Source organism: Gopherus evgoodei, chromosome 24 (assembly GCF_007399415.2).
Source record: "Gopherus evgoodei ecotype Sinaloan lineage chromosome 24, rGopEvg1_v1.p, whole genome shotgun sequence".
Taxonomy (NCBI): Eukaryota; Metazoa; Chordata; order Testudines; family Testudinidae; genus Gopherus; species Gopherus evgoodei.
The window spans coordinates 9986805-9999683 of record NC_044345.1 but is presented as its reverse complement, the minus strand read 5'-3'; the positions used below and the strand labels follow the sequence as shown (position 1 = coordinate 9999683).

The window sequence follows — 12879 nt, the reverse complement described above, 5'->3', positions numbered from 1 at the left end:
TTCATGATCACTTTCACCCAAGCTTCCTTCTACTTTCAAATTCTCAACAAGTTCCTCCCTATTGGTTAAAATCAAGTCTAGAACAGCTTCCCCCCTAGTAGCTTTTTCAACTTTCTGAAATAAAAAGTTGTCTGCAATGCAGTCCAGGAACTTATTGGATAGTCTGTGCCCCGCGGTGTTATTTTCCCAACATATATCTGGGTAGTTGAAGTCCCCCATCACCACCAAATCTTGGGCTTTGGATGATTTTGTTAGTTATTCGAAAAAAGCCTCATCCACCTCTTCCGCCTGATTAGGTGGCCTGTAGTAGACTCCCAGCACGACATCACCCGTGTTTTTTACCCCTTTTAGCCTAACCCAGAGACTCTCCACCCTTCCGTCTCCTATGTCCATCTCCACCTCAGTCCAAGTGTGTACATTTTTAATATATAAGGCAACACCTCCTCCCTTTTTCCCCTGTCTATCCTTCCTGAGCAAACTATACCCGTCCACACCAACATTCCAGTCATGTGTATTATCCCACCAAGTTTCAGTAATGCCAATAATGTCATAGTTGTATTTATTTATTAGCACTTCCAGTTCTTCCTGCTTATTACCCATACTTCTTGCATTTGTATAAAGGCATCTAAGATACTGGTTTGATCTTGCCTCCCAGCTTTGCCCTGACCCTCCTTCCTCTCTGCCATTATAGCCCGTGCTCCCTCCTGTTTCCAACCCATCTCCCAGGTCTTGTTCCCCACTTACCTGTGGGCTTTGCTCACCTGTCCCCGTCGAACCTAGTTTAAAGCCCTCCTTACTAGGTTAGCCAGTCTGTGTGCAAATAAGGCCTTTCCCCGCTTCGAAAGGTGAACGCCATCTGTTCCTAGCAGTCCTTCCTCAAATAGCATCCCGTGGTCGAGGAAGCCAAAGCCCTCCTGGCGACACCATCTTCGCAGCCAGGCATTCACCTCCTTCACAAAGCTCTGGCTGTGATGATTTAGTTGGTGTTGGTCCTGCTTTGAGCAGGGAGTTGGACTAGATGACGTTCTGAGATCTCTTCCAATCCTAATATTCTATGATTCTATGAATCACACAGAGAAAGGCAGAAGCCAAATCCCGCCAGCTCCCAGTCTTGTACCTCAGGAATATACCGTCTTGCACTGCTCAAGATGAGCAGTGCAAATTTATTAATTGATTCACCACTTCATCAGTGGCCAGTGAACATACACCAGCCTTTGCAGACCTGAGCAGATTTACCACACACTTCATATGGGCCCATGACCCGTAGTGTTGTGGGCCTGGGCCCTGCCTCCTGTCTCCTCCTCAAATCAATGCTTTACACCCAGGAGCCTACCCTTACCTGGGGGCAGAAGTGCTGATCTGTCTGGATGACACCGCGCCCATCCCTTGGGTCACTGCAGCACGTCCTGCCCTCCTTTGTTCCCCTCTCCCACAGGAATCCCGGCGTCCCAAGTCTCCCTGGAGGTCCAGCCCCTCGGGGGGCAGGTGACGGAAGGAGAGTGGCTGATGCTGAACTGCTCTGTGTCTATGGGCACGGGGCCAATCACCTTCTCCTGGCACCGGGAGGGTGCTAGACAGGCTATGAGAACAGAGACTCGGAGCTCTCAGAGGATGGTCTATGAGATCCCTGCAGCCACGGAGACCGACACAGGGGAGTATTACTGCATGGCCTCCAATGGCAATGCCCCAGCACCGAGTCCAAGGGTGAAAGTTGCTGTGAAGGGTGAGCCAGGTCCCAGCTGAGTGATGTGGTGACAGAGGCTTTACCTCGCCCTGGGTGGGCATGAGACACTCTCCCTAGCCATAAGGTCAGCAGGGGGACATTGGGGGGATAATTTTGCTGGCTTGGGCCTGCTGAGAGGGGCGAGGCCCATGGCTGTAGCAGCTGGAAGCCCCAGGGAGGGACATGGCCTCCGCACGGGGCTGTGAATGGAGCTGGTTGAACTGCTTTTGTCAAACTCCCCCACAGGGCAGAGAGGCCTGTGACACACACCCCGCAGGGTACCACTGCCAACTGCCAGCCTGCCCACCCTGCAGAGATGGAGCATGTCACACTGCACCCTCGGGTGGGCTGCTGGCAACCCGGAGAACCAGGGACTGGGCTCTAAATGTATGAACCTCTCCTGCCTGAGTCGAAAGCCCCAGCTCAGCGGCCACGGCTATAGCAGGCTCAGCCACCACTAGGCGTGGCCCAGACACCACTAGAGGGGGCAGAGCGCCAAGTTGGTGGGCGTGGGGTACACTTGTGCGCAGGGGGATCGCAGCTGGCTGGGGAGGTGGCTGGGTCTAGCTGGGCCTCAGAGCAGCCTGGGGTTGCCAGGCGTCTGGTTTTTGACCAGAACACCGGGTTGAAAAGGGACTCTGGTGGCTCTGGTCAGCACCGCCGACTGGGCAGGTAAAAGTCCAGTCGGTGGTGCTGTGGAGCGAATGCAGGTTCCTTAACTGTCCTGGCTCTGTGCTTGCCAGCTGGTCTGGCTCCTGGGCGGGAGGGGCACTGGGCTCCGCACGCTGTCCCCTCCCTGAGCACCAGCTCTGCACTCCCATTGGCCAGGAACTGCAGCCAATGGGAGCTGTGGGGGTGGTGCCTGTGGGCAAGAGCAGCGCGCTGCCACTCGCCCTGGGAGCTGGATGTGCTGGCTGCTTCCTGGGCACAGCATGGAATCAGGACAGGCAGGAAGCCTGCCTTACTCCCTCCCCCCCCCCCACTGTTGCATCACTGATTGGGAGCCGCCGGAGGGAAGCCCATTCCCCAACTCCAATCCCCAACCCCCTGCCCCAGTCCTTAGCCCCCCTACCAACCCAGAGCCCCCTCCTGCACCCCAAATCTCTCCCTGGCCCCACCCCAGAGTCTGCACCCCTAGATGGGGTCCTCACCTCCCCCTGCACCCCAACCCTCTGCCTCAAACTGCATCCCACTCCTGTACCCTGAACCCCTCTGCCCCACCACAGAGGCCCCTCCCATACCCTGAATCCCTCTGCCCCATCCCTGAGCCTGGAACCCCATCATGCACCCCAAACCCCTCAGCCCTGGCCCTACCCCAGAGCCCACACCCCCAGATGGAGTCCTGACCTCCCCCTGCCTCAACCTACAGCCCCCTCCAACACCCTGAATTCCTCATCCCCAGCCCCATCCCAGAGCACGCACCCCCATATGGAGCCCTCACCCCTTCCTGCACCCCACCCCCTGCCCCAACCCAGATCCCCCCCCCGAACCCCTCTGCCCCACCCCCTAGCCTAGAGCCTCCTCCTGCACCCCAAACCCATCACAGAATCATAGATTATCAGGGTTGGAAGGGACCTCAGGAGTTCATCCAGTCCAACCCCCTGCTCAAAGCAGGACCAATCCCCAACTAAATCACCCCAGCCAGGGCTTTGTCAAGCCTGACCTTAAAAACCTCTAAGGAAGGAGATTCCACCACCTCCCTAAGGAACCCATTCCAGTGCTTCACCACCTTCCTAGTAAAAAAGTTTTTCCTAATATCCAACCTAAATGTCCCCCACTGCAACTTGAGACCATTACTCCTTGTTCTGTCATCTGCTACCACTGAGAACAGTCTAGATCCATCCTCTTTGGAGCCCCCTTTCAGGTAGTTGAAAGCAGCTATCAAATCCCCCTTCATTCTTCTCTTCTGCAAACTAAACAATCCCAGTTCCCTCAGCCTCTCCTCATAAATCATGTGCTTCAGCCCCCTAATCATTTTTGTTGCCCTCCGCTGGACTCTTTCCAATTTTTCCACATCCTTCTTGTAGTGTGGGGCCCAAAACTGGGCACAGGACTCCAGATGAGCCTCACCAATGCTGAATAGAGGGGAATGATCACATCCCTCGATCTGCTGGCAATGCCTCTACTTATACAGCCCAAAATGCCATTAGCCTTCTTGGCAACAAGGGCATACTGTCGCCTCATATCCAGCTTCTCATCCATTGTAACCCATAGGCTCTTTTCTACAGAACTGCTCCCTAGCCACTCAGTCCCTAGTCTATAGCAGTGCATGAGATTCTTCCATCCTAAGTGCAGGACTCTGCACTTGTCCTTGTTGAACCTCATCAGATTTCTGTATTTCTGTTGGCCCAATCCTCTTATTTGTCTAGGTCCCTCTGTATCTATCCCTACCCTCCAGCATATCTACCACTCCTCTCAGTTTAGTGTCATCTGCGAACTTGCTGAGAGTGCAGTCCACGCCATCCTCCAAATCATGAATGAAGATATTGAACAAAACCAGCCCCAGGACCGACCCTTTGGGCACTCCGCTTAACACCGTCTGCCAACTAGACATGGAGCCATTGATCACGTCCCGTGGAGCCCGATTATCTAGCCAGCTTTCTATCCACCTTATAGTCCATTCATCTAGCCCATACTTCTTTAACTTGCTGGCAAGTATATTGTGGGAGACTGTATCAAAAGTTTTGCTAAAGTCAAGGAATAACACATCTGCTGCTTTCTCCTCATCCGCAGAGCCAGTTACCTCCTCGTAGAAGGCAATTAGGTTAGTCAGGCATGATTTGCCCTTGGTGAATCCATGCTGACTGTTCCTGATCACTTTCCTCTCCTCTAAGTGCATCAGAATTGATTCCTTGAGGACCTGCTCCATGATTTTTCCAGGGATTGAGTTGAGGCTGACTGGCCTGTAGTTCCCCAGATCTTCCTTCTTCCCTTTTTTAAAGATGGGCACTACATTAGCCTTTTTCCAGTCATCCAGGACCTCCCCCGTTCGCCATGAGTTTTCAAAGATAATGGCCAATGGCTCTGCAATCACATCAACCAACTCCTTTATCACCCTCGGATGCAGTGCATCCGACCTCATTGATTTGTGCTCATCCAGCTTTTCTAAATCGTCCTGAACCACTTCTTTCTCCACAGAGGGCTGGTCACCTCCTCCCCATGCTGTGCTGCCCAGTGCAGCATTCTGGGAGCTGACCCTGTTCGTGAAGACAGAGGCAAAAAAAAGCATTGAGTACATTCGCTTTTTCCACATCCTCTGTCACTAGGTTGCCTCCCTCATTCAGTAAGGGGCTCACACTTTCCTTGACCACCTTCTTGTTGCTAACATACCTGTAGAAACCCTTCTTGTTACTCTTAACATCTCTTTGTCCAATTTTCCACTTCTAAGCGTCTTTTTTGTGTAAGCAGAGTCAGGATGAGCTCTACCCTGACATCTGGTGGTGAATTATGGGGAGTGTGGAAAGGAATTTCAGGTATTTGCATTGGCACACCCACCCCACCTAGCATAGCCCACGGCAGCCTGGGATGGTTATTTTGACAGCTCTGTGATCCCCAATTTCTTTGTTATTGGGGCAGGAGGAATAAAGTGTTGTCACTCTGATTATGTGAATGAGGAACTATGAGATTGCTTTATGACAGAGATGTCTCAATATCAATTAAGTACCACTTGCTGGACAAGGGACATGGGTGCCAAAACCCAGTGAAATGAGAGAGGTTGGGGACTGGTGTGTGTAGCTGATGGTATGGGGCCCTTTTGAGGGCCTGGAATGCCAATTGCACATCCTCCTCTCTCCACTGTTGAAGAGCAGAGCTAATTTTGATTCCATTAGGAGTCCATCTAGAGGCTGCTGAGCTGAATTCACATTGGGCCAGTGGTGCACCAGCACCGGGGCTCCCCTACTACAAGCTGAAATCACTAAGAGCTGAAATCACTAAAAGAGCTAAACTTACTGAGCTGAGATCACTGAGTGCTGGGTTAACTAGTGGGGGAGCCTGAAGATCTATCACCAAGCAGCTGGCAGAGCGGAGCAGTTTGCAGTGTGTTGGAGCAGCCCGCGGAACAGTGAGCGGAGTGGAGCGGTTTGCAGGGAAGGCTGGAGCGGCTCACGGGTTGGCTGGAGGAGCAGCACAGCTGGTGGAGTGGAGCTGGTCGTGGTGAAGGCTGCAGCAGAACTCCACGGAGAGGCGGAGCAGTTGGCCCTGGGCCATGTAAGGTGCCCCTTAACACCCTGTGTGTGCTCCCCCCTTCATTTCCACCCAGGCTGGCAGGGTAAAACTCTGCAAATAAACTTTTGAACTCCGGGGTGGCACTGACCAGAGACTTTCTGGTTGTTGGACTTTGGGGTGATTGGACTTAAGACCCTAAGGGGGAAAGGACATTGCCAAACGTACTTGGAGGTGGGTTTTTTGCTTATGGTTTGTGTTATAATCCTGTTTGTGATGTTTCTCCAACGTGATGCCACATTGTTTCCCTCCTTTATTAAAAGGATTTTGCTACACTCAGACTCCGTGCTTGCGAGTGGGGAAGTATTGCCTCCTAGAGGTACCCAAGGGGGTGGTATGTAAGTGTCCCAGGTCACTGGGTGGGGGCTCGAGCCGGTTTTGCATTGTGTTATTGAAATGAACCCCTAGATACTGAACCCGGCCCTTGTTGCTGCCAGCTCAGAGGGGCAGAAGGGTTACATCTGTGTTTAAGATCAGCAAGGATTTTACTGTTAAGCCAAGCTGGTCCACCTGCCATATTTACTGTTCTTTCTACACATCGAGATGGTTTGTTCCTGAGCCTCAATGAGGATTCTTTAAAATACAGCCAGCTCTCCTGGACTTCCTCATGTTATTCTCCTAGGGGATCCTGTCCATCAGTTCCCTCAGGGAGTCAAAGTCTGCTTTTCTGAAGTCCAAGGTCCGTATTCTGCTGCTCTCCTTTCTTCCTTGTGTCAGGATCCTGAACTCAACCATCTCATGGTCACTTCCTCCCAGGTTCCCATCCACTTTTGCTTCCCCTACTAATTCTTCCCTGTTTGTGAGCAGCAGGTCAAGAAGAGCTCTGCCCTAGTTGGTTCCTCCAGCACTTGCACCAGGAAATTGTCCCCTACACTTTCCAAAAGTTTCCTGGATTGTCTGTGCACTGCTGTATTGCTCTCCCAGCAGATATCGGGGTGACTGAAGTCCCCCATGAGAACCAGGGCCTGTGATCCAGTAACTTCTGTTAGTTGCCGGAAGAAAGTCTTGTCCACCTCATCCCTCCTGGTCTGGTGGTCTATAGCAGATTCCCACCATGACATCACCCTTGTTGCTCACACTTCTAAACTTAATCCAGAGACTCTCCGTTTTTTCTGTAGTTTCATACTGGAGCTCTGAGCAGTCATACTGCTCTCTTACATACAATGCAACTCCCGCACCTTTTCTGCCCTGCATGTCCTTCTTGAATAGTTTATATCCATCCATGACAGTACTCCAGTCATGTGAGTTATCCCACCAAGTCTCTGTTATTCCAATCACATCATAGTTCCTTGACTGTGCCAGGACTTCCAGTTTTCCCTGCTTGTTTCCCAGGCTTCTTGCATTTGTGTATAGGCACTTAAAATAACTCGCTGATCGTCCTGTTTTCTCAGTATGAGACAGGAGTCTTCCCCTCTTGCACTCTCCTGCTTGTGCTTCCTCCTGGTATCCCATTTCCCCACTTACCTCAGGGCTTTGGTCTCCTTCCCCTCGTGAACCTAGTTTAAAGCCCTCCTCACTAGGTTAGCCAGCCTGCTGGCGAAGATGCTCTTCCCTCTCTTCGTTAGGTGGAGCCCGTCTCTTCCTAGCAATCGTTCCTCTTGGAACACCATCCCATGGTCAAAGAATCCAAAGCTTTCTCTCCAACACCACCTGTGGAGCCATTTGTTGACTTCCACAATTTGATATTCTGGACCCAGGCCTTTTCCTTCCACGGGGAGGATGGACAAGATCACCACTTGCGCCTCAAACTCCTTTATCCTTCTTCCCAGAGCCACGTAGTCTCATCCCCAGCTCCACCCCAGATCTCGCATCCCCATATGGAGCCCTCACTCCCTCCTGCACCCCAATCCCCTGCCTCAACCCAGAGCCTCCTCCCACACCCTGAACCCCTCTGCCCAACCCCCCAGTCTGGAATCCCTTCCTACACCCCAAACCCCTCTTCCCTAGCCCCACCCCAGAGCCTGCACCCCCAGATGGAGCCCTCACCCCCTCCTACACCCCAACACCTATACCAGCCCAGTGAAAGTGAGTGAGGGTGGGGGACAGCGAGCCACTAAGGGAGGGGGAATGTAGTGAGTGAGGGGCAGAACTTCAGGGAATGGATGGGGGTGTGGCGAGGGGGTTCAGTTTTGTGCGATTAGAAAGTTGGCTACCCTAGAGCAGCCTGCTGCCTCAGTGACATGAGGGGTAAATGGGCTGAAGCGCCAGGTCCAGAACATGACGGTCCTTCCCTTTGAATGACCTGATATGTACAGGGCAGTGCCAAGGAGCACAGCCAGAGCCCTGGCCCAAGGAGCTGGGCACTACACAGACACAGAGCCAGGAGACACTCTCGTCCAGAGACCTCCTAATCCTAGTGAATTCCCTGTCCCTCCTCTCAGCTCCCTGGGGTAGAGGCTGAGCCCTGACCTGCCCTGATTCTCTGTCAGTTCCAGTGTCCCCACCTCACCTGACCATCAGTGCAGCTGGCTCCTGGGCTGCCATCGGGGATGTGGTGGTGATCCAGTGCGAGTCGCCCCGCGGCTCAGCCCCCATCCTCTATCAGTTTCATCACGAGGGAGCCACTCTGGGGAACAGGACGGTCAGTTCCCGAGGGCCGGGATCCCTTGCTCTGAATGTGACATCTGAACGGGATTCTGGGACCTACTCCTGTGAGGCTGATAATGGCATGGCCAGCGGACCCCAGCACAGCGACCCCTTCCACCTCTCTGTGCTCGGTATGCCATCTCCGCATGCTCTCTTGGAGATTGGGGGGGCAGGATCTGTACCTCTAGACTGGGGTGATGGTGGGACAAGCTGCGGTGGTGACTGTGGGGAGTGGGACATGGCAGCACCCTGCCTCCCACGTGTAGGGGCTCCTCCATGCTCTGTCCCTGGTACTTCTGTGTGGTGGGCAGGATGGACCCCATGCTGCTCGCTGGGCTGTGGGACTCTGCCCTCGATCCCCCCATCATGTAAGGGAGCCCCCTTGGGTGAACAAGGTCCAGACATCGCTGCCTCCTGAGCCTGTTCTCTGTTGCGTGGCCCAGCCTGGGTTACCCCTTTCTGGTGTGTCTGCATCTCTCCACCCCCAGCCCTGCTCTCAGGCCATCTCCCTTGTGCTTGCAGTGCCTGTGTCCGGGGCCACCATCGCCACAGATCGCATGGGGCCAGAGGTCGTGGCTGGAGAAAGCCTGAATCTCAGCTGCTTGGTGGAGTCTGGCACTGCCCCTCTCTTCAAGTGGCTTCACAACGCCCAGGAGCTGGCTGCAGCCTCGGGGCTCGACCCGCCCATAGCTGTGGGGAACATGCTGCATTTCTGGTCTGTGCAGCTGGGCCATGGAGGGAATTACCAGTGCATTGCCAGCAACCAGCTCAGCCCCCAAAGAGTCTTCCAGGCCCCCAGCAAGATCCTGGCCATCACCGTGATAGGTACTTGCAGGGCTCGGCTCAGGGACAGGGGAAGGAGAGGCCAGGCTGGGATCTAGACTCAGGTCCAGTTCACATTCAGGTTCAGAATTCAGATTCCAGACCCAGTCGGGATGGGATGTCCGTGAGTAACCCCCCGGTGAGTGTCTGTTACATGTCCCCTCTGGGCCTGGTCCCCAGCGGAGCTGGGTCCAGTACAGCCCCTGCTTGAGAGGCTTGGCTCAAGCTGTAGCAGGTCCTGCTCTCAGCTCTGGAGGTCCCCAGACCAATCCCTGGTGTGTCGGCCAAGATGGCGGCCATCACAATGACACCAAAACCAGAAGGTCTCACCTTGTGCAGCTTTGGACACAGGCTGTGAAACTCTCACAAGATCAACTGTTCCCATGAGATTCCAGCCACACTGGAATGGAAGCTGGGTTTGGATCTGACCCAGAACCGAAGCTAGAGAGTCAGAGATTAAAATCTGAGCCTCCTGCACCTTAGTCCTTACCCAGAAATTGAAGGGTTCTGATTGCTGGTGGTGGCCCTGTTCTCTCTTTTGATCCTTACAATAGTGACCAGAACAGAGCTCCTCATTGCTAGACCCCAAAGAGCAGATCAGGGTCACTGTCCCCAGGCTCTAGCTCAAATGGGAATTATTTTGGGGAGGTTCAAGGGCCTGTGCTGCACAGGAAGTCAGACTCGATCACAGAGGCCCCATCTGGTTTTGAAATCTATGATTTGTATAGATGGGGAAACTGAGGCACAGAGCAGGGCCAGGACCTGCCCAAGGCCACACAATGAATCGGAGGCAGAACTGAAGTGAACTCAAGTGCCCTGGCTCCTGGTCTGAGGCCTGACCCATTGGACAGGGCCCTGTGTCCTGTGGTCACTGGCAGAGGTGTGGTCCAACAGGCTCAGCTGGTTTCTGTCGGGAAGTCTCTTCTGCAGGAGCACTGTGTTTATCTGGACATGTTCCCTTTGTCTTCTCCAGAGCACATGAGCGCCCGGGTGGTTGTGCCTGTGACTGTCTCCATCCTGTTCCTGTTCCTGATGGGTGTCACTGCGGCTCTGGTGTTCTACTTCAAGTGCTGGAAGAAAGCAGGTGTGTGGCTCCTTCCACAGAGTGTGCCTATCACAATCCATCGGGCGCTCGGAAACTCATGGCTGTTTCCGAGTGTCTCTGGGAATCTTGGCCATGTCACCGCTCCTGGGGAAAGGGAGCCTGAACTGGTCGGAGCCAGGGCGGATTCCAACGTCCTGCCAAATTCAAACCATAAATTCTAGACCTTTGTCCCCACGCTTGCTCTGCTGTAATTTAGCCCTTTGGCCAACCCCATCCCACAGCTTTAGCCCTGGAGGCTCCTGAATGGGAAAAGTCTGATCCCTTTGGTCACATTCGGTGTCTTGTCTCCTGTAATGAGTCACCCATGCCCCCTTGCTTGCATTCACTCCCCCTAAGAGCGACCCAGACCTGATGGCCAAGGTGACACGTCTGGAGAGATTAATGCACCTTTTTCTCGCTTGCTTTGCAGAAGGAATGGTTTTCAATGCCCTGGGGAGGTGAGTCGGGCACAGACAGGGTGAAGCATATTGGGGTGGGGGCAGGGAAAAGGATGAGTTCAGGGTGGCTTTGATTTAAATGGGTCATGATTTAATCATTACGTGACCCATTGGTTTCAGCTTTTGGCTCTTCTGGCTGCTTGCCCTCCGTTCTATGTGGGCTCTCTGGAGCTGGCTCTATATAGCATGTCCACCTGAAAGCTTTGGGGCCCAATTCTCCATTGCCTTGCACCTTGTGCGTCATTGAAAAGTGCTATCAGATCAGAGCAGCAGCGTTTTACAGCCACACTATGCTGGTGCAGGACACACAAGAGACAGGGCAGCAGAGGAAGGCAAACATGGTACCTACCTTTAAAAGTGGGAGCAAAGAGAACCCGGGGAATTATAAACCTATCAGCCTGACTTCGATACCTGGAAAGATACTGGAATAAATGATTAAACAACCAATCTGTAAGCACTTAGAAGACAAAAGGGTAACAGATCCCTTCCAACCCTGACATTCTATGATTCTATGAAGTCATAGCTCATGTGGATTTGTCAAAAACAAGTCATGCCATACCAACCTAATTTCCTTCTTTGACAGAGTTACTGGCCTAGTGGATACCCCCTCCACTAGGCCAGTAACTCTATCAAAGAAGGAAATAGAACATAAGAACAGTCATATTAGGTCAGACCAATGTCCCATCTAGTCCAATATCCTGTCTTCTGACAGTGGCCAATGCCAGGTGCTTCAGAGGGAATCAATAGAACAGGGCAATTATCGAGTGATCTACTCCCTGCTATCCAGTCCCAGCTTTTGACAGTCAGAGGCTAGGGACGTCCAGTGCCTGGGGCTGCACCCCTGACCATCTTGGCCAACATAGGCACCGACTCTGTGGTGCTCCAGGGCTGGGGAATAACTGGCTAGGCAGTAGAACTCCTGAAAAGCACCTGGGGGTTGTAGAGGATCACAAATTGAATGTGTCAACAGTGTGATGCCTTGCAAAAATGGCAAATGTCATTCCGGGAGGTGTTAACAGGAGTGCTTGCATGCAAGACACGGGAGGTAACTGTCCCATTCTACTCAGCACTGGCGAGGCCTCAGCTGAAGTACTGTGGCCAATTTTGAGTGCCATGCTTTAAGAAAGATGTGGACAAATTGGAGAGAGTTCAGAGGACAGCAAGGATTCTATGATTATGTCTTGGAGTCAAAATATCTGGTTCCACAAGAGCATATTGCTTGGAAACAACTCTTCTCTGCCTGTTCCGAGACAATCTGCACCTCTGGCTGAGCAGAGACCATCAGGCTGATGTCCGTTCATCCATCCACAGAGCCTCGTGGCACCCAGGAGAGGATCCCATCCCAGAGAAAAGGGGCTACAGGACAGAGTTGCAGCAGGGGAGGAGACAAGAATGCCAATAGGCCTTTAAGGATGTGGTTCTACAACGTTAGTTGGTGTTGGTCCTGCTTTGAGCAGGGGATTGGACCACATGACCTCCCGAGGTCTCTTCCAACCCTAATATTCTATGATTCTATGAAAGGGGCGTGGCTCAGTGGGTGGGGTTTATTCAGGGTTTTGTCTGCCAGGAAGGGGGTGGCCACAGAGGGCAAGGTGCATTTCTGACACTAGATTCACACAACAATCACATTTAGTGAAGGGATGGAGAGGGCCCAGGATCCAAAAGCCACAGGACCCCTCCCTCCCCCCACTCAACCGTTCCCCTGGAAATGTTCAGGGCTGAATTCTCATTACACTCAGCCCCTGTCACCCCGGCCCTGCCCTCGGTGTGTACGAGCTCCGGCCCTCAGCGTTTTCCTGCCTTCTCCATCTCGTGCCGGTTCTTGCTCTCTCTGGTCTATGTCTGCCCTGTTCCGCTGTGCTCACTGTGTCTTCCTATCCCCAGGGACACATGGCTCCCAGTCCAGCACCAGCCCCCTGGCCAGAGGCTGCCTCCACCAGGGAGCTTGGGCCTCCATGCTGAGGAGCCGTCTTACGGCAATG

General features: G+C 53.2%; 1 protein-coding gene across 2 annotated transcripts in view; it reads left to right on the top strand.

The window, feature by feature from the left end:
- The window catches only part of LOC115639471 (Fc receptor-like protein 2), a 38603-nt gene that overhangs the window by 18640 nt on the left and 7084 nt on the right, over positions 1–12879 (top strand). For both annotated transcript variants that reach the window (XM_030542292.1, XM_030542293.1), the window contains exons 6-11: positions 1436–1723; positions 8377–8664; positions 9056–9358; positions 10329–10439; positions 10870–10897; positions 12782–12879. In XM_030542292.1, the coding sequence (XP_030398152.1) occupies positions 1436–1723; positions 8377–8664; positions 9056–9358; positions 10329–10439; positions 10870–10897; positions 12782–12879 (1116 nt within the window). The remainder of the gene's footprint in view (positions 1–1435; positions 1724–8376; positions 8665–9055; positions 9359–10328; positions 10440–10869; positions 10898–12781) is intronic.